The sequence below is a fragment of the Rhinolophus sinicus genome, linkage group LG03, assembly GCF_036562045.2.
Source record: "Rhinolophus sinicus isolate RSC01 linkage group LG03, ASM3656204v1, whole genome shotgun sequence".
NCBI classification, from domain to species: Eukaryota; Metazoa; Chordata; class Mammalia; order Chiroptera; family Rhinolophidae; genus Rhinolophus; species Rhinolophus sinicus.
In genome coordinates, this window is record NC_133753.1 from 171379879 (window position 1) to 171401627 (window position 21749).

Below are 21749 nucleotides of genomic sequence, written 5' to 3' on the forward strand. Positions count from 1 at the left end.
TAGTCTTCTTAGAGCAGCTTTTCCCAAGTGTTAATAGCTATAATAATGGGTACTCCTTTACATAGTTTTCATTGTTAAATTAGGAAATAACGTTAACTTTTTTTTTCAATTGTAGAAGCTTAAAATGTCAGTATGCACGCTGGCTCTCCCACAGGGAAGTGTAGTATGAAGTGTTTTCCAAACTTACTGGGCCACAGAATCACTCATTTAAGAACATTTCAGGGAACAGGTATGCCCCAGAATACATGGTGGTAAACCCATCCTAGGCAGTTGTTAGGTGAGCTAACAACCAGAGCGAATCATTAAAAGTGGTTCAGAGGAGGGAATGATCACTCAAGGATGGAGGGAATTGGGGTTGGGGGCTTCATGAAGGAGGCATTTGATCTCCTCCCTAAATTGGAACTTTTCAGGTGGGAGAGAGGAATGAGCAAAGACATAGAGAGGGGAGAGCACACACTTTGTTCAAGAAGTAGCAAGTGCCTCTTGCTACATCGCAATGGGATCTTCTTAGGTTCAGGAAACATTCCCCAGACGACCAGAGACCACACTTGGCCCCAGTCTGCTCAAAAGAACATAGGACAGGAAGGACTTAGGACAGGGCAGTGTCAGGCTTTCTGCTGTAGTTATAGTTGTGGCAATAGTCCATGCAGAACAGCTGTTTATACAGCTGCCCAGTGTTTTTTCTCCTCTCTTCCCCAAGTGACAGCTCTGGTGCAAGCGATGGAGTCTCCTATTGGGCAGGTAAAGGAGTCCCCCCAGGCGTAGAAGCTCCATGCCCTATTGGAGCCAAAAACTCTTGTTCCAACCCCGTGCATAGCTTCCAGTGTCCTCATAGGGGACATGCTCAATTACAAGAGTCACCAGACTCAAGTCCAAAGTATGGTTTATCTCCAGGTATTTCGAGTTTCTCCCCATCCAGATGGAATTTCCCAGTCAGAGATCATTTTAACCATGAGCAATTTTGCCTACGTAACATAGTGGACATGATAATCTTATTAGATTTCCAAGGGAACAGAGCTTGAATGTTAGCCAACTGTCAAATTTATTCAGAAACTGTGCCCTTTACACATAACTCTTTAATTTTAAGCCTGCAAAGGCCATTGGGCAAATTATGTGGGATCTTGAAGTCTAAACTAAAGTTTGTACTTAAGAAACTCTAGTTTTCCCCCTATTTTTTTTACCCTAAACAGGGAACATGAAAGGACATTTAGTATTTTGATGTAAAACTATGTACATAAGTAAATATTGTAACACAAGAATAGATTTCAGTATTAGAATTGTCTTAAAACAATTGGGAAATTTAAATCAGGAACACATGCGTAGCCATCTTCAATATGACATAAATCTCTTGAAATAGAAAAGATTGTGCTTTTCCAGTCTATGAAATAAGCAGGCCTTCCTTTCCCTTCACTCCTGATTCCCTGAGGTACACATATAAGTTTATAGGATAAACTTACAGTATTATAAGGTTGGTATAGCATATGTGAGAAATAAATATCTGATGCTAGAAACGGTGACCCTTCATTTGTTTTGTGAGTGTTAAAGCAGTATGTGTTCCAATATCTCAGTGAAAGAAAAGACACGATTTTCCAAACCATATTTCCAAATGAGAAAGTAGGAAATCCTGAGGGTTTTCCCATGGTTCTTTCAGGTAGTGGTGGCTCAAAAGGCAGAAGGCAGCAGGTAGAGTTTTTTGGTATTAAATGTAAACCCTCAAGTATTATGAAAGTCGTGGCAGGATGCATCCAACTTGCTGAATAACTAATTGTTCAGTGGCCTTCTAGGTGCCACTAGAGTCCCTCGTCTCAGGATTCCCTGCCTGCACATGACGTTGTGATTTAGTAGTGAACCGGCCTGGAGCCTTGTGTGGAGCAATCTGTGCTTCATGGGCTCACTGCTCTCGGGCTCCTACACAACCTATCTGACTGGACTCCTTCCCAGGCCTGACGTATTATCTGCTTCCCATGATGACAAAGAGCTAGTCTGACAAACTGACTTGTGCTAATGTGTGAATGGTAGGGGGAAAGCTCATTTTCCTCCTTCCAGGCAACATGCTCAACCTAGAAATTAGCTTAAAGATTCAAGCACTGCTCTCTCTGCCCCGCGCCCGTCCCCCCACACGTCTTGCAAACTATAACTCATTGAAAACATGACTCTAAGAGCCTTAGAGGGCACAGATCAGACAAGCCAGGCTATTTCTGAGCTGGGCTCCTGTTTTCCCAAAAAAGAGAGGTAGGGAGCTGCCTCCTCTATGTTTATATATTCAGCTCATAACAAAAGTCTCCATACCCATTGCCAATGTGTTTACACCAACTGCGCTAAGGTCCTCTTTTCAATGGGAAAAACTCACAGCTTGTAGTCTGCTTGGGATGTTTTTCATGTGGGTGTTTGATAAGAGAAGCATACCATCACGAATCCAAGAAAATAAATTTATTAAACTTTGAAGGAAAAAAATCCACAGACATAAAGAAAGTTAAATATAAACTGCAGGACACAACTAGTCATACTAGTGAATAATGGCTTGTGTGGCCAGCAAAGTACCAAAATGACATTCTGAGACTGATTGAGGTATTTAGCTATTTTTGGCTATAGAAATGTTGTCAGCCTATTGTGAAATAGTAACATAGTTTCCCCAAACACACAGTTTTAAGTTGAATTAGGTTCTACATCGATGAAATTTTATATGAAACTAACTTATGTAGCTATTAGAGAAAACCATAGCAGCAAGGTAGCACAAAAGCTATTAAACATCTATTACGAAGTAACATGTTGAACTTTAAACACCCAATTCTAGCTTTTCACTGTCCTTGCAAGAAAGAGGGAATTTAAAATTACCAACCATTAGGCTTATTTCCTAAAAAGGTCCGAGCTAAATGGCAAATACTTAAGTTAAAGCTAACTTTAAAGTTTTATTAACCTTTTAAAAAATACTTAAAATGAGAAGCATTCTTCAGTGAAATAAGGTTCTCCTCTTTTTTGATAAACCTTGTGGGGAGCTATTAGAATGCTCCAAATAATGATGTTAGGGTTATGAAGGGACTGAAAAATTTATAAGTTTATAAATTACTCAGGCCCCTTCTTCTGACTACCTGTTTTGGGGCCAGTCCACTCAGAGAGGAAATAAAAAATGATGAAACATCTTCTTTTACTACTTTAAATAAATCCTATGCGTATAGAGTTTGGTGAGGAAGATAGTTTCCGCTTTTGGTTTAAGGAGATTTTGAGTTATCTGTGGGGATTTAAAATCTTGTTTCTTCTGTTTCTCGTTACCATAAATAATGAGCATGTGTCTGGCTATGGGCTATGAAACCAAAACCTATTTCTTGCACTTTTTATTCCATTATTTGGTTAACTTCATTTCGACTTGCTTCAACATACAAAACGCTTCTTGCACCTCATTCCCTTCTTAGGTAACTATGAAAGAAAACCATGCTGTGTTTAAGGAGATCCTGCTGCCGAGTTTCTAGGGCTTTCCTCTCAGGATCTGTGTGCCCTAAAAAACTCAGTCCCTGTGCAACTGCAGCCCTTCAGCATCCCGGTCAGTATGAACCAGCCATAATTGCTACTTCTCTCAGTATGTAGTGCTCTCACATGAACCAACATTTGTAAGAAAAGATTTTTTGTTTGTTTTTTGGTTCATGATAAGTTGACCTGTGCAACCGTTTTAAAGTTTTCTAAATGAACAAATATTTGTTTAAAAATTCAGATAAGACGAGCATGTTCCAATAATGCAAGTAACTACAATCATTGTGGAAGTGTTTAAGGAGTTTTGGGGAGGTATAAAAAGGGCCTTGTAAAAAACTAATTTATTTTATTTTCTTTAGGTGCACTGACCAAAGCATTAAACGAGCTTTAGACTGTAGTTGCTACATTCTTCAGATGGGTCTGCATGAACTACAGTACACCGCATGTAGTGTAATATAAAATAGCCATGCTTGTAGTGTAAATTATTAAAAATATCTTCATCAATTTTGAGTCAAAATAAATTTTACATATCCAAACTATTTTTGTCTTCTTATCTATAATTTTAGTTCCCGATTATTTAAAAAAATTAGCCTGTGCTATAATTTGCATTCCATTTTCCTGAACTGCAAAAGCCACCTGATTTTTCGCTTTTTCAAAAAGCATGATTTACTATACATTAAAAACACAGCCATTCAATGCTTAGCATCACAAAATTAACAACCACAAGAACAAGATAATCACTGCCACTAGACAGTCTTTGAGACTATTCTTTAAAATATTTACAATTCACAACAGGAATATCTATCTGATTAAGCATTCTTATTATTTTTTTTTTTTAATATCATGTTTCAACATTTCAGGAAAAGGCATTTAGAATCCACACCTCCCCATGCCCCACCAAAAAAAGTTTAAACATTGTTTTGGTTTAAGCATTCATGTTCCAGCCAACTCTTTGCCATTAAATATTTAGCTCATGGGAAATCAAGGGAAGGCTACGGCATGATTTTGTTCAGTTGGTCTGTGCTTACATAGCCACATGATGAGAGAAACTCCTTGTCAGACAAGGGCAAGGCAGTCGCATTGAGCACGAGGCCCTGTGGAGACTGTACTATATGAATGGAGGTATAGTCTGGGACAGGCAGCTCAGAACTTGGACCCTCTTCTGCAGTCCCAGACCTCCCAGCAGTAGTGGTAAGGCTTTCTGTGGTGATGTAAATGTCTTCCTGGTTAAGTCTTGGCTCTACACGTGATTCGATCTCGACGTGAGGGGCCATAGCGATGCACTTTTTGGCATCTGCCTCGCAGAAGTAGGCATTGTCCGTGATGAAGTTTGCTTGGCAGAATGAGACCACTTCTGGATGTATGTCACACTGGGATATCCCTGCCTTATTCTTTTGGCCCGGGGAAAGGACCACACTCCCTGCTGGTGTAATGTCGCTTACCTGGGCGTAAAAGTCGATGTTTGCCAGTGAACTTGGATTGCTTAGCTGAGTATGGGCAGCCTGATGAGTTGACTCAGTTCCACCAATGAGAAGTGGTCTTGATTTGTTTTCCTCCGCTAGGATAACACTGGGCTCCTGAGTAGCAGGGGTAGCATCATGAGAGGATGGGTCATTTTGATTCTTCATGTCAAGGCACAAGAGATCTGCTTCCCCTTTTAACCTTTGTGGCTGAGCAACCTCTGAGGTACCATCACCCACGTCACTGGCATTGAAATCAGTCTCCAGAATGTCAGGTTCATAACAGCTGGTACGTCCAGAGTCATCATCCTTCGCCCCAAGGATAGTAAGTGATTTCTGATGGTCACTGCGTAGAAGTCTGTCTGTGTCTGATCCTTCAGTCTTTTCATCAAGGTCGTCGATATCTAGCTCAATGAATTCAACCCAAGAGTCATCATTGTAGAATTCAGGTTTATAATTGTCATGAATGGCTAAGATTGTGTTCACTTCTTCTAATTTTCCTTCCTAGGAAATGAAGAAAATTAAGATCTATGAAAAGAAACTCATAATGATTAAGTAATTTAACAAATTAACATTTAGAGACTAATTATGGTTGCCAATAAAAACAATAGTAATGGAACCGTATAATAAAAAAATAGCATTAGTGAAGAATTTTTAAACATATAAGATAGTCTCATAATGTTGACATGTAATATTTAAAAAATTTTTCTCCAGAAGGGGTACAAAAAATGGAATGTGTTACATATAGCTTGCAAAAGCTCTCAACACAAGACAACGTTCTTCAGGTATCATTTAATTAGTGTTCTCTATAACTTAGATAATTTATTAATTACCTTGAATAGATCTGGATCAATTCCTTTAATCTTTGGAACTGGAACTGGGGGCAGAATCAGCATCTTAATCCTTGAAAACAAATAAACTTTTGGTTTGACATATCTTAAAAGTTGCACATTCTCTTATTTCAAAAGATAGAAATAAAATATTGACAATACTATTACTTATCCCCAATATTCTGGTAATTTATACATGGAATATGAGAAAGAGAAGGAAAATACTAAGCAGTAAATGATAAGGAAAAAAACTATAGAAACAACAACAACAACAACAAGGCCCTCATCTGAAGTCAATTTAAATAAAATGTTGTTTTCCTATAACTTTTTTTCTTAATGTCTTTTATTGACAGCCAGCTTTAGTATTTAGAAATGAGAAATTTAATTCAGTTTCAATTTCAGTTATAAGAAAGGTAATTTTAATGCACATCTTATTACTAATTTGCAAAGGGAAAGAAGGAAGGAATGAAGGAATGAAGGAATGAATGAAGGAAGGAAGGAAGGAAGGAAGGAAGGAAGGAAGGGAGGGAGGGAGGAAGGAAAAAAGGAAGGAAGGAAAGAAGGAAGGGCCAATCAACATGAAGCCAAATTAGGGTGGACTGGGATAAGTTTACGCCACAGAGCTCACATTAATTATAAAGTTATATAAGATGATCTCATTAACCATAGTGTCACTTCAGCATTCATTTCAGTTGGGACAGACTAAATTTGAACTATAACTAATCAGTATGGGTTTATATACACAATTCTAAGATGCACTTAAATTTTCTGTGATTCAAATACTTAAATTATTTTCTGACTATAATCCATTTCAGTGTCTATCCTGCCTGCTTTGTGCCTGTTGTATCACCAGTACTTAGAACAATTCCTGGCACATAGAAGGTACTCAATAAACATTTCTTGAATAAATTTGAATAAATCATTTATCTATTTTTCAAACAATGTAACTAGAGTTTTTTTATTTACTGAGTTAAGCTTTTTAAAATTTAAGTCTAGTTTGAATACGATATTATACTAGTTGTATTAGTTTCAGGTGTACAATATAGGGATTAGACATTTTTATACTTTACAAGGTGATCACCCTGCTAACTCTTGTAATTATTTGTCACCATGCAAACTTATCACAACATTATCGACTATATTCCCCTTCCCATTTTCACCTATCCCTCCATACCCTTTTTTGTGGTAATCGTATCTTTGGTCTCTGTTCTATGAGTCTGTTTTTGTTTTGTTTGTTCACTTGTTTTGTTTTTTAGATTCCACAGATAAATGAAACCATACAGTATTTGCCTTTCTCTGCCTAACTTATTTCACTTAGCATAACACTCATGCTGTTGCAAACGGCAAGATTTCGTTCTTTTTTATTGCTGTGTAATATATGAGTGTGTGTCTGTGTACCACATCTTCTTTATCCATTCATTTATTGATGGACACCTAGGTTGCTTCCATAGCTTGGCTATTGTAAATAATACTGCAATGAACATAGGGGTGCATATATGTTTTCAAATTAGTGTTCTTGTTTTCCTTGGATAAATGCCCAGAAGTGGAATTGCTGGGTCATATGGTAATTCTATTTTTAGTTTTTTGAGGAAACTCCATACTGTTTTCCACAGTGGGGGCATCAGTTTGAAGTCCCACCAACAGTGCACAGGGTTACCTTTTCTTCACATCCTCACCAAAATGTTATTTATTGACCTTCTGATAATAGCCATTCTGACAGGTGTGAAGTGGTATCTCATTGTGATTTTGATTTGCATTTCCTTGATGATTAGTGATCGTGAGCATCTTTTCATATGTCTTTTTCCATCTGCATGTCTTTTCTTGTTCTCTGCCCATTTTTTGATTGGATTGTTTATTTTTTTGTTACTGAGTTATATGAGTTCCTTATATATTTTGGATATCATTCCTAGTGTTTGTTTTAAAATCAACATTGTAGCACTAGAAAAATAGCTCAGAGATTATAAATTTCAACGAACTCATTTTACTGTTTTAAAAAAACAACTCTAAGTGCCAGAGATACCACTATTGGGCAAGGATGATAACCTGATTTTTGTATACCAGCTGACATTCTACTCAATGTGAATGGACAGTTTAGTCTATTCAATAGGGAACCCATCTTCTGAATATTTACATTACCTTTTTACCTAAACCAAGGCGTAAGCCAAATTCCATTTTATAAGTTGCTTTGAGTAGCCTCCATTAGGTTTACTCAATGGGACAAGTAGTAAGACAAGTTGTTACTTATAAATATAAGATACAGGAAAAACATAAATTATTAATAATAACTACCATTTTTTGAATGTCTCTGACAGACCAGGCACTGAGATATATTTTGCACTAAACTGTGGGTCAGCCAATTACAGCCTGTGGGCCAAACCTGGTCTGACCTCTGTTTTTGTAAATGAAGTTTTATTGGAATACAGTCATATTCATTACTTCACATATTGTCTATGGCTGCTTTTCTGCCTTCGTGGCAGAGTCGAGTGGTATGACAGAGACTGCATGGCTCACAGAAAACCTAAACATTTAGGCTTTCTAAAACAAGTTTGTCAGCTTCTGTTCTAAACAGTTCATGCAGTTCTTATAACTACCAAGAAGGCAGATGATATTACCAGTGGAAAGATTCAGAGATTTAAGGAACATGTTCAAATCATGTACTAATACTTGGCATAGCTGGGGCTTAAATCCAAAGCACCTGACTCCAAAGCCCAGGCCCTTGCCTGCTGTTATGCTGCTCTTATTTGGTTCTGAATCTTTAAATGAATATTTTAAATGTTCAAAGACATGCACAAACGTAACCTAACTCTAATTATAGGAAGCAAAGATCCCCAAATGTCTAGTGCCTGACTTTTATGTATGCCTCTCCTTTGAAGGGGAGGACGACATTCAGGCACATGTTGGTAGTTAGCTTTCTATGAGTTGCAGTTGACCTTCTGCCAGGGTGGCCAGTCCTGTGGCCTGTAGGGCTCAAGTAGCTCATGCAGATGAATGAAGCAAGCCAGTTGGGTTGTCATAGGGAGGGATGCGGATGGTAACAAACTAGAGAATATATGTCCTTCCCAAATGAGACAGCTGGCCAGCTTCAGTGTATGTTGCCATGCAGGCATATGAACCCAGTTTCACTAGAACTTTCCATTTTTAAAGGCAATCTGGAAATCTGAATTTTTGTGTGAAAATTCCCTACACTTTATAGCAAAATCTTTAATTCAAAATAAAAATAACATAAAATAATAAAACATGGATCTGCAGGCTGACTTTGGCTTTCAGTTGCCAGTTTGCACTTGTGTTTTATGCTGATTCAGTTACTATTATTTTTTTCCTGATTGTAATAGCTTGAAGGCTACAGGTATGTCATATGGTGTCACAGAGTACAGAATAAAGATAACCTAGCATAAAACTGTGTTTGACACTTTGCTATCATTGCATTCAAATCCAAATTACATTATGAATTTTGCTACAGTTACCTTAATTATCTGAATTAAGAAAGGGAGAAGTGGCTTAGATTGTGGACTCGCAAAACTTCAACCAAAGACATGGAGGACCTGGAGCTTTTTACAGCCTTAAGATTATGGGGAAGACTGACATAGCACCTCCTTCTTTGGAGTATTATTTTAATTGTTAGAACTACATGTCCTTTCCACACCTGCTGACAACTATTTTATACCATTTCCTATTTCATTAAAATGTGGAAAGTTAGACAATGATAAGGATTTAATGGCTAAATAAAAGAAAAAAATTATTTTCTACACAGAACTTAATTTTGCACAGGAAATTTGGAAGTACAAAAAAGATTTCAAAAGAATATCACAATTTGGTGATTTTGATCAGTGTTTATAGTTAAAAACTTCATTATTCATAGAAAATACTCTTTTAAACAAAGGTAAATATGTTTTCTTTGAAATTCTATTTGTTGAAAGGATACTTTTTCTCTGAAACATTGTTAACTAGTACAATTTAACTACATAACAAATTTACTTGGCCTTCACAATGACCTGAAATTGACAGCTAATGTTAAGAATAAATTACTTTATATGCAGAGTGGTTTTATCTACTGCAGTTACAAATAAATTAGCCCTTCAACTGTACAGATCAATGAATTCAAGTTAACCAACAGAATAATTTGGCTCCTTTGTTGTTGACATTATTTAAATATATAAATTACTTAAAAGTCCAAAAACGTATTTACTTATTTACGAATTTTCCCCTAAACAACGGAAAACTGGATTGTCCTGCTTTATAATAGTTGTGTTCATAAAAGAGAAATGTTGCTAGAAAATCAGGTGCAAAATGAAATTCTATAGAGTGAATTTTGCTTTCCTATTGGTTGACATTATAAAACTGGAGATGACACTCTACTAAAAATAACCCTTTCTGCATTCACTTAGAGACTTTTAGTATGCTTGAAACTCTAGAACTCCAGTATTCTCAGAATTTTTCTTTCTGTCTTAATGTTGAAAAACGCCATAGGACTTCAAAAAATAAATTAAAAAGTTCTTACAATATATTCACATAGATCCTACTTTGATTTGTCGATGTTTCTTGGCTTCAGCTGGAGAACTTGTCTTCCATTCCAGGTATGGTAACCAACCATTTCGGTTTGCTTGTAATTGAGGGACACAGGACTTCTAGTGCTAAAACCAGGAAAGTCCCAGGCAAACTGGGAATGTTGGTGACTCTACTTCTAGGTGAAGGGGCAAGATTAACTCATGGGACTTTAAAAATACTCTAAGAAAACTAACAATCAGTACCAATAATTTTTTCTATATTTGTATCAAAATTTCTTATAGTCTGTACTGAGTTTCTTTCAGGAAGGAAAACAGAATGATAGATCTTATTACTCAAAGGAAAGTGAAAGGTCATATATTTTCTAATACTCTCATAATACCTATGAGAAGATGGAGGCCTAGAGAAGTTGAGGGACTCAAACAAGGTCAAACATAGTGGCAGAATAACACCTGGAACCCAAGTCTTAATTCCAAGACAATGCAGAAAGGAATCTCTTCATATTCAGAATTTTAGCTGTGTTGACAAATATAGGCAAAATCATAAGTATCCAAATAATTGAAACAAAATTTGAACTTACTTGAAATTGCCATTATATGAAGTCTAAAAAGGTTTTATTAGATTGATTTATCTAGGTGGCTTTAGTTTGCCACCTAAATTTGTTTGTGTATTAGGACTGCGTCAAACTCCGCCAAAGGTGTAGTGCTACCTTATGGTCCTGAATGAATGGGTCAACTTATTCACGACTTGGAAGAGGTGAAGAGGCAGCACTGAGAAGACAGTTTTGTTAGTTTTGTTAAGGAGGCGCGTATCACAAGGTGGCAGGCACCAGCCTCAGCCTCTTGAAGTCGTATACAACTTCCCAGATAGAACCAAAACCTGCTAATTCTCTTTGATGAACACAACACAATGGTAAATGTGTAACTGGAGATACTGTTTTCCTGGTTTAAAATTTTCACTCATGATTTGCAAAAGAAAATATCAAATAACAAATGGAAACACATATGAAAATGTAAACAATTGGCAAAAACATCAAAGTAGATTATTTCACACCTACCTTTGCTGTTTAGAAAATATGAATAAAAATAATATCACCGTTAGCCCAAATATTCCAAAGACAATAATTAAGAACCATGGAAACTGGAAATCTGAAATACACGAGAACAATATCTCACTCATAGGATTAGGAACAGTTGAAGTTTACATTTCATTTCCTGTTTTCCCATAAAAATACTTCCTATTTTGTATTCATCTAGTAAAGTCAGTAATTTCACTGAAACAGAATGCAATGCTTTAGAAGTATTTTCTGTTCAAAGAATACTTCTTCAAATCCTTTCACATTAAAAAAAATCAAGATAAAGATATAGCATACACTTTAAGCACAATCGATGTTTATAAAGCAAAACTGCTTTAAGCATCATACCGTATTTCCCCAAAAATAAGACCTAGCCCAACAATCAGCTCTAATGCATCTTTTAGAGAAAAAATTAAAAAGACCAGGTCTTATTTTACTATACTATAAGACCGGGTGATTAATATAATATAATATAATATAATATAATATAATATAATATAATATAATATATCGGGTTTTATATTAATTTTTGCTCCAAAAGATGCATTAGAACTGATTGTCCGGCTGGGTCTTATTTTCTGGGAAAAGGTATGAGTTCATGAAATGTCATTAAAGGCTTCAGCTGTAGGAAAAAGTGCTGCTGGTTAACACACCACTTTACCTAAACAGTGTCTACTTGGTTCCTTTTTCTTTTCAAGGTATGGTGATATTTTTTTATTCTCCAGATTAAGGTCTATCAAAAAGATGGGGGCAGAGTTTTTATTTTTGAATCATGACTGAAACTTTTCAGACATGCAGAGCACATTATTTTACAGCTACAAAAAATTCCTTTGACGGAAGAAGATCAGAACTAGGGCTCCCACTTTCAGATTTTAGTAACTTTCTAGCAGACTTGGGGGGAATTTGTTTGTAAAACTTCTACTTTATTCCTTAGAAACAAATGCCTACCAACTGCCGTGTAGCTGGTCCCCAGTATTCCTGCACTGGCAGAGGTTAACTGCTTTTTAATTTAAAAAGACAGGTGGAATTTACCTTAACATTGTTTTATTAAAAGTAAGCTTTTAGACTGTAATATTCTTTCCTTGTTTTAATTTTCTTGAATTTTATTAAAATCTCCAAGGGAGATCCTATGGGCCTTATAAAGAATCAGTGGGGGAGAGAATACCATTTGTATCATGTGCTATTTATAGTTTTATATCAGTGACATATTCAGGAACACAACACAATGCTAGTGCTTCATCATCTTTTTTCTTTAACATGAAAGTAAAAGCCAATTCAAAAAAAATTTGTGTTAGGTGAATTAAATGCCATCACAATAAGCTTAAAGGGCAGTGGCAAGTGTTTCATTACATCTAATTGTTTGAAACAGCAAGCCTGTTAAGTATAGCTTAGAAAAAAAAGGAGTTATAGACATTTTTATTGAAGTGTCATTTAGTATCATGAATTCTACCTGTACCATAAATGCATACACATAAATCTCATTTCTCGGTAGCTTGTGATTGTTTCATTAACAAATCTCAGCTCCTTATATGGCCCTGCAAAGTTCTGTATTTAATGGAGATGAGCTACAGCCAATTCTCATTTGAGAGTGATAATATTTTATATACTTAATATACATTGTTAAGCAGCATTCTTTATTTCTGTATCCAAAAATTTTAATTCTTACATTCTGAATTCATAGTTTTCATTTTTTCAAACTATAATTATCTTTGCATTTCTCTTATATAGGATCTTCAAATGTTCCAAGTCATTTTTGAGCATAAGTGGCACACTACTTATTAAGCCTTCTCTAAGTAAAAGCCACACTTCAATTGTCTAATACCAATCAGTGTCTGCCTCTGACTACGTATGCTGACTCAATATCAGACTTTCTCTTAGATGTCACATATTACATCCATCCTTATAGATACAGCATTTCTTCATTATGTACTTGAAAAACATATTTTCCTGATTATAAATGCAAATAACTCATTGTAGAAAATTTTAGAATTATGCAAACATATAAAGAAAGAATCACCTGAAATTCTGATATCTAGAGGTAACCCCTATTAATATCTTCCCTGGTCTAACTTGCATCCACCCCAGGACTTTTCCTGAATTAAATAACTCAAAAACTAAATCCTCCTCCTGCTTTTTAATGGATAATACCTGTTATAGAGAATGAGCTCGAGGTCTCTCACCCTGACATTTGAAGCTAATATATGATGACCTGGAGAACACCCAAATAGTGTAGGGAAAGTATCACTGCCTATTGATGAAGCCATGTTGGCTGCCATTTTAATCTTTTATTTTTACCTTCTTCACATGCCAATGGGCTCATCTGAGGAAGTGTTACATACAGCACCTCACTGAACTCGCCATATTTTTCAGAGTTTCGTTGTCTGGATCTCACGCGCACTTCGTATTCTTTATCTAATCTCAGTGAGTACACTGGAACTGACGTTGACAATACAGGGTCCATCTTTCAAGACAAAATATAAAACGTATTGGTTAGAGAGTCAACAGCTCAATGCAATAAACTGTACAAGGTGTTTCTGCATTTGTAGTCAATTAATTTCTGTAAAGTAGGTAATATTTGAAAATGAACTGTCGGGGATGCTTGCTATTTAAGGAAAGAAAGATCAAGGCAAATAACTTTACAAAGAATCATTTGTTAAATGGATAATAGGTCTCAATTTTATTTTGGTGTAAACCCAAAGATATAATAGACTTTTATAGAAATGTAGCGATACCTTTGACTTAGGTTGTCAAATATTCTAAGATCAAAGCATAATAAAATTATTATGGAAAATGACAGAACTATAAAGATGACAGATATGTCGCCTACCCTTTGGGATATTACAATGTTGTATGAAGACATAAGAACAGAAAAAACAAACATATTTTCACACCAAAACAAATCACAGTCATTCTTTGGAAATTCGGATAGTCATTCATAAAATCATAGTTGTCTCAATTGAACTTTCAAATAATTCTATTAGAAGCAACTACATACCTAATCTGCTTACTCTAGAAGGCTTAAAACCACCTCAAAATAGTTTGCTATTCAAAATCTGCAAAGAAAAGTCACAGGAGTCCTCAGTTAATTAACATCAGGGTCCCACAAGCCTTATGGCCAGGATATACTTTTACCTTCATGGGGAAGAGTAGGTGAGAACACTAGACTTTTAAAACATGTTGCTATCAAAGAAGTAGACCCAACTAGTGATAGTGTTTTCCTCTAAGTCAAATATTTAAAGCAGGCATTCAATATGTATTTTTCATGTGGCTTCCGGTAGAACAGATTGCTCCTCTTTATAAAAAACGTGAAACTCACTTTTTCAACAGCATAGATTTTTCATATAAATATGATTCTCATTTGTTTCACTAAATCAGAAGCTGGACCTTCAGTTTCTAAAACAAATTTTTCTTTCACCTCAGCTAGTTTTTATTCACTAAGTATCTCTTTCTTTCCTATGTGTACATGGGATGGTAATTTTGCATCTTTTACAGAAGCTTATACTTAATACATGGAATATTTGCATGTCTAAAATGCTTTCCTAAAGGTAGGACTCTGAATATTAAATTTATTATTTTCCAAAAAAACCCCACCATTTTCCTTAAAATATTTTAAAAGTCTATGTTTTTATTCTTGAAGCCCTAATTTCTCTGTCATTGTCACCAATGTTATTTCTTTACAGATTTTACTAATAACAAAGCCAGAAAGGGGTTCTTGGTGATTTGATCTATGGTCTCCTCTCTATCTTTCCTCCACCCTCTGCACCAGCCACTAAGATCTGCTCACAAGGCTCCTGCTGCCACAGTGAACTCTGCCACCTGCCTGTGAGGGAACGCCTGTTCTTGGTGCAAGTATAGCGGAACTTCTAAGACTTTCCTGGCACTTTTCCTTACTCCATCCTGCTAGATAATACACATCCTATAGTCCTTCTTATATTTTACTGCCCAGATTTCTCTATTAGACTGCAAATTCTTTGGGGGCAAACAATGCCTTCATTATCTTTGCATTCCCAAAGCCCAGCACAATACCGGGTATACAGCTGGTGCTCAAGAGATAGCTCATACATTGTGGATAATTCTATGCCACCCATAAAGTCCTTAGAACACCATAAATTCTTAACTTGGTTTAGCAGGTAAATAGTTGTAAGCAACTACATGGTCATTAGTATTACTTCTTATTCAAAATGTAAACACCTGTTCAAAAAAGACACAATAATACCAAATTCAATATTACCAAATGGTAACATGAATTTCTGATACAAGCAACAAATACTAGCTTTTTCCCCTCTACTTACAAACCTCTCTTCTTTTTATGCTTATGACACTTGTACTCATAATCAATTAGATAGTGTGTTTCTTCCAGAAAGAGGCCAATTCTTATGGATAGGCCCTTGATATTCATGACAACTCTGTCTGAGACCCTTGCAAATGACCAAACTTATAAATACCATAAATACATGACTTCACTCATAAAAGGTAAGTAAACATTAACTGATCCCTTTGGATGATCTAATGCAATTTTTGTAGCAGGATACAATGAAAAGTACAACAAAGCCATATGTGAGACAGCCCTGAACTGTCAGCTGACTGAGCACCATGCTCCCTAGCTCCTGACTCAGGATGCCTCGGCTGAGACATAACTACATGCCAGAAACTTTCAGGCTTGAAACTATGATCAATAAATGTATGAATGCTAACGTTCTGATTCACATCTTTGCTTTTTCTAGGTTGTCGAACTTTTTTGTTTCAGGACTCCTTTACACTACTAAAAATTATTGAGAATCCTACCGACTTGGTTTATTTGGGTTATAACTATCACTATTTACCACGTTACAAATTGAAACTGAGAAATTTAAAAACGCTAATTTTAAAAATAAAATAATACATTGATTTCATGTTAACATATTTTTATAAAAATTATTGTACTTACCAAAAATATACAATTATAGTGAAAAGACTGACACTGCTTTACATTTTTGCAAATCTCTTTAATGTCCGGCTTAGTAGAAGATGGCTATATTTTTACATTTGCTTGTGAATTAAATCTGTTAGGATGTATTGTTTTGGTGGAAGTGCATGAATAACATCTGTTCTCTCACAGATATGAGGTGTGATCAAAACATACGGTGAATGTTTAAATTAAAAAAAAATTTACAGTAAAAGACACATTGCCATTAATCCTTCTTAAGATACTCCCCCTCACTTTGAACATACTTATCACATCGTTCTTGCCATTCTCTGAAGCAGTTCTGGGTGTCCTCTTTTGTGAGTGTCTTTAGTTATGCTGTTGTGGCTGCCTTGATGTTCTGAACTGAGTCAAAATGTTTACCTTTCATGACCACTTTGACTTTGGGGAAGAGCCAGAAGTCACATGGTGCCAGATCCAGTGAATAAGGTGGATGAGAACACACCATTATGTTTTTGTTTGACAGAAAATGCTGTACCAGAAGCAATGTGTGACACAGGGCCTTTCCGTTGTGATCACAAAATACAGTGAATGCTGCTGTCAAGCACCATCCAACAGAAAGGCAGGGGATCTTCAATATGGGAAGCGGCACACCGAACCTTAGTAACAGTGTGTGACAAGTTTCAACTTCTTCATGTAGTCATTTGGGTGTGAGCTATGGTTGAGAGAAAGCATGTTTTAAAGTGTGCTATAAATCATCCTCCATCATGACAACGCTCTTGTTGTCACACATCGCTTCTGGTATATGGCAATTTCTGTCAAATAAAAACATTACGGTGTGTCCTCATCCACCTTATTCACTGGATCTGGCACCATGTGACTTCTGGCTCTTCCCCAAGGTCAAAATAATTCAGGACATTGAAGCAGCCACAACAGTGCAACTGAAGACACTCATGAAAGAGGACTTCCAGAACTTCTTCAGAAAGTGGCAAGAATGATAAGTGTGTTTGAAGCGAGGGGGAGAATTTTGAGGATTAATGGCAATGTGTCTTTACTGTAATACATTTTTTAAAATTAAACATTCAATGCATTGTTTGATCACACCTCATATATAATGAGGAAAAGGAAGGATGTTTTAATAGCGTTTTTAGATAATCGTCGATATTCTTCTTTAACACTGACACCCAAACTCAGTAAGTGGTATTTCCTTAAAGGTCAGTTGCAATGTGGAATCCTAAACTGTATCAATTAATCTTTTGTACTTTATTACATTAAATTCCACGATTCCATTTAGTGCTTTGAATGGATCATGTCCCCATGAGTGATTTTGGTTACATCATAGTCATGTGGAAAAAACTGGTTCACTGAGTTATGCAGATTTTCTAAATGTACACACATTTTATTATGCAATATAAAAAAAAAAATCCCTTTGCCAATAGTATCACCATTGATCTCATCAGGAAAGTCTTTAATGATTGGGAAGCTATCAAGCTTACGGTTACACACAAAAGTTTTCCAAAATCCTAATTTCCCCTTGAAAGCTACATTTTTTTCATTGCCGATAAATACTGTCAAGTGTTTTTCTTGAAGTGATAAGCTCATTTCATTCTTTTTCAAGAAATGTTTGTCAAATATTTCCCATCTCAACTATATTAATAAATAACTATTTATCTGTTTATCAGTTGTTCTTTCACGTAAAAATGGTGTCCCACATGGTGTTCCATGCAAACAACATCTGAATAGTTGGCATCTCAGCTGTTTAACTCTTTTCTCAAGACAACCATCAGTACCTCGGTATGCAGAGTGCTTTTGTGTATTTCTTATGTGTCACATGGAATATTAAAGAGCTATGTACTCAAAGGTCAAGATGTAATAAAATTAATTTTTACAGCTTCATGAAGGGCAGTATGATGTGCAACTGGCTCCCTCCCTTCCCATTCTTACTGCAAGTGCTTGGTGGTAAAGAATATAGTGACTATCAGTACAGTTCGTACTACTGCCTTGATTTGTGCTAAGGCAGCAATAGTTTTCCCACCATTGCTTTTGTACCATCAATACAAATCTCAACACAGGGAAACAAGGAACTATTTTAGTATCATTGTGAGAATTGTCTTGGCCTTGTGGACTCCTTAAAAGGGTCTCAGGAACCCTCAGGGGTCCACAGTTCACACTTTGAGAACTGCTGCCTTGGGGGTACGTAGCACAGTACCTTGTGCACAGTAGTTATTTCAATATCTTGTTGCTGAATAAATGTTGGACTATAGCTTGAATTTAAAGTCATGTTTGAGTCAGCAGCCAACCAAGTGCTTTTTGCACCAAGTTGAAGAATAGATATCTAAATTAAAATGATGCTGAAAACAGAACCTCAAAACCCAATATTTAACTGTTCAAAGCTGCTCCAAATTTAGCTTTCCTTTAATGACAAAATCAGCTTCTTTTTTCAGCAGTTCACTGAATGGACAGGGCCTGGTGTCTCAAAGTTCTGGCTGTGCCAGGCTGCTGGGCATGACCTCATGACCAGCCAGAAACCACTTGGCTTGGCCAGGGCTGTGGCTGTGGTTAGACTGATTTAGAATTAGTTATATTGGGAGCAGCATGATAATCCTGTTTTTCTTTTTGTTGTGTGCCATGTGGAATTTATCTAAGTACCTAGTTCCCATGCACTTGGCAAGGAAGTGAGGACTTCAGAGGTCAACCAGTGCCATGCTACTTGCCCACATAAAAACCTCTTAGCTTGATTCTCCCCTAAGGTACTTAACAAAACATCCTTCTGAAACCTCTAAGGGACAAATGCCCTCCTTCTGCTTCCCTCCTGCAGTAATTTAATAACTTACTTTAATTGAAGTCTTATAAGTAGTAGCAACTAAAGTCATGGGAGAATATTTAGCCATAGCTCACTGTTGACCTTGATCATAACCCTTCCCATGTTTCGCCACATCCCCAAAGACATCAAAGTGTCTAAAGTATACACTTTTGTTCTAAAGTCAAACTGAACACCAAGGGTGATTGGGGAAACAGTTTTCCTTCCCTTCCATAGGCTTCCATCTAAGCGCCATGTAAGCATCTGCTGGAGGACAGAATTCCAAGATGATATTTTACTGATTACATTGGTTTTCCTCAAATAAGCAATTATGAAGCAAATAGCAGGGGCATGTGGTATTAGGTCAAAAGAAAGTCTAATTATAAATGAGAGGGGTTTGTTGAAATTAAATGAAGAAAATGCAAAAGATTTTTAAGTGTGAGATATAATGATACCTTACCATTCTCCACTGGGTCTCGTTTATTTCTTTGTATTGCAGTTCATACTCCAGGACTATCCATCCCTTCTGAACGTCTGCATTGGGTGGTGGTTCCCATCTCACTTGGATGTCCGCATGAATCCCCGTTAAACTGATATTCAGTAAAGTCCAGTTGAGGCCAATAGGTGGATCTGGTTGTACTGTGCATTTCGGTGGAGAGTTAGTACACAGAGAGACACAGCTGGGTATTAATAGAATGCTTTCTTCTGAAGAGACCAAATTACTTTATACGTTTGTATTATTGATACTCGTAATTCTTCTAATATTTCTATTAGCATATTCTCACTTTTTTTAACTTAAAAAAGAAAACACATCATTTTTTAACTTAAGGATGATCTGCTTTTAACTCTTAAAAGAGCCCCTACACAAAATTCCTTTTCGAGTCTAAAATCTGATCTATAAGTTTTGTTAAAGATCTGTCATGTTTTACACTTCTTTTAGCTCTGCTAGAATTAATGCTTTGGGATTTGGGCAAAGGAATTCATTTTAACTAAAAACTAAAAGAACAGAATCAGAAAAATCTATAGCATTTAAACATGTGGATTTTTTTGGAACTTGGGGTAGAGAAATCCTTTTTTTTCTCTCAAAATGTTTATGATCTGGGGCAAGGCCCTTGTTTTGTTTATTTCTGTATTGCTACTAGTACAATTCTTCCCAACACTCAGCAAATGCTCCTTCATTTGTCATCTTCTGGCCACACGTGATCATTTCTTTAGACCTAAGAGGAAGGCAGCACACTGTGCTTTCAAATGGTGACGATTCGGTGTTTTCTGTCTTGCACTTGACTGCACACGGACAATCTGAAATCGTGTTCTGCTTGTTTCTACTGACATCCTGTACAATCTCAGGTAGATCTGTGGTATTCAGCCAGTTAGGCCCACAAAGACCACAATTTCCCAAAGGCTGATGAAGAGAAATATGGACTCCAAAGCTAGGAACTTTATCTAAATTTATATTCAAGATAGTCCCCAATAAATTACTGCTAGTTAGGTCTCAGTACTGAAGTTTCCAAAAACCACTGGCAGATAGAGTAAAATTTACTTTCTTTTCTACATGCAGAGGTCACCTAGAGTGCCTCAAAGTCTGGGTCTCCAGGGTTGATCAGAGATAATATACACTGTGAGGCGCTCTTAACTGCCTGTTAAAATCTGGTGGCCAAAGAGGGTAGCTCTTGTATTCAACCAGCGTGTAAACAATCACTGCAAAAGAGCATGCTCTTGGCCACTGTGGAATGCACACCACTTAAAAAAAAAAAGTCCAAATTTGACTAATCATGACTACATTTTAGAAATTAAATTGGAAGGATTTGCAAAATAGCTAAGCTACCTATGCCACATATTGACAGTAATATCCCTCTTTTCTGGACTGGTTGGGGACAGATGAATTCTGACAACTGAAGCTTAACCCTTTAGGTAACTGAACTATAAAAAATGTTTTTGCTGGAAAAATTTTCTGAAACATGTCATTCATGTTGCATCTTAAAAATCTCCCCACTTTAAATAGAAGATGAACAGGCTCCTTTTGGAGAAGGCTCAGGATCATTGTTCTAAGCATAGGAACCTCTCCCTTGCCTCTACACATACCTCCATGTGGCATACCTGACAACACCTCTGAGATGTTTAAAAAGCATTTGAGATTGAATACGTTCCCAAACAAGCCTACTCTTCTCCCCAGAATTTGCTCCTCTTTCATCTTCCCTCTCTCTTCATCCTTCCAGTTGTGCAGGATAAAAACGGTGAACTCTTCCTTGATTCATCTTTTTCTCACCACCCCACATTCTGTCAGCTGTACTTTCAAGACAGTCCCAGAATCCAACCACTTCTCACCACCTTCACCTCTATAACCTGGTCCTAGCCATTATAATTTGGTGTCCATCTTGCTACAGTCGCCTCCTAAATGTTCTCCTCCTGTGGTCTTTGTCCCCATTCAGTCCATTCTCAACACAATTGTCACAGTGACTATCTTCACACTTAAGTTAGATCATATCACTCAGCATTGAAAACCCTCCAAAGGCTTCTTATCTCACTCCTAGTGAAAGCCAAAGTCATTACACAGGCTGAAAGACTAGATCTCTTGATTTAGTCTCATCGTTCTCCTCTTTGCTCACTCTGTGCCAGCTCCTTCTCCCCGTGCTGGTCCTTGAGAGAGGAAAAGCATGCTCCCGCCTCAGCATCTTTTACCCTTGTTGTACCCGTTTGCTGAAACGCTCTTCCC

General features: G+C 36.6%; 1 protein-coding gene across 3 annotated transcripts in view; it reads right to left on the minus strand.

The window, feature by feature from the left end:
• Positions 1-2415: 2415 nt before the first annotated feature.
• Positions 2416-21749, minus strand: part of GHR (growth hormone receptor) — a 233313-nt gene continuing 213979 nt past the window's right edge. For all 3 annotated transcript variants that reach the window (XM_019748545.2, XM_019748546.2, XM_074328964.1), the window contains 5 exons: positions 19497-19675; positions 13629-13794; positions 11316-11406; positions 5759-5828; positions 2416-5429 (listed from right to left, as the gene is read on the minus strand). In XM_019748545.2, coding sequence (XP_019604104.2) covers positions 4458-5429; positions 5759-5828; positions 11316-11406; positions 13629-13794; positions 19497-19675 — 1478 coding nt within the window. In that variant the 3' untranslated portion in view covers positions 2416-4457. The remainder of the gene's footprint in view (positions 5430-5758; positions 5829-11315; positions 11407-13628; positions 13795-19496; positions 19676-21749) is intronic.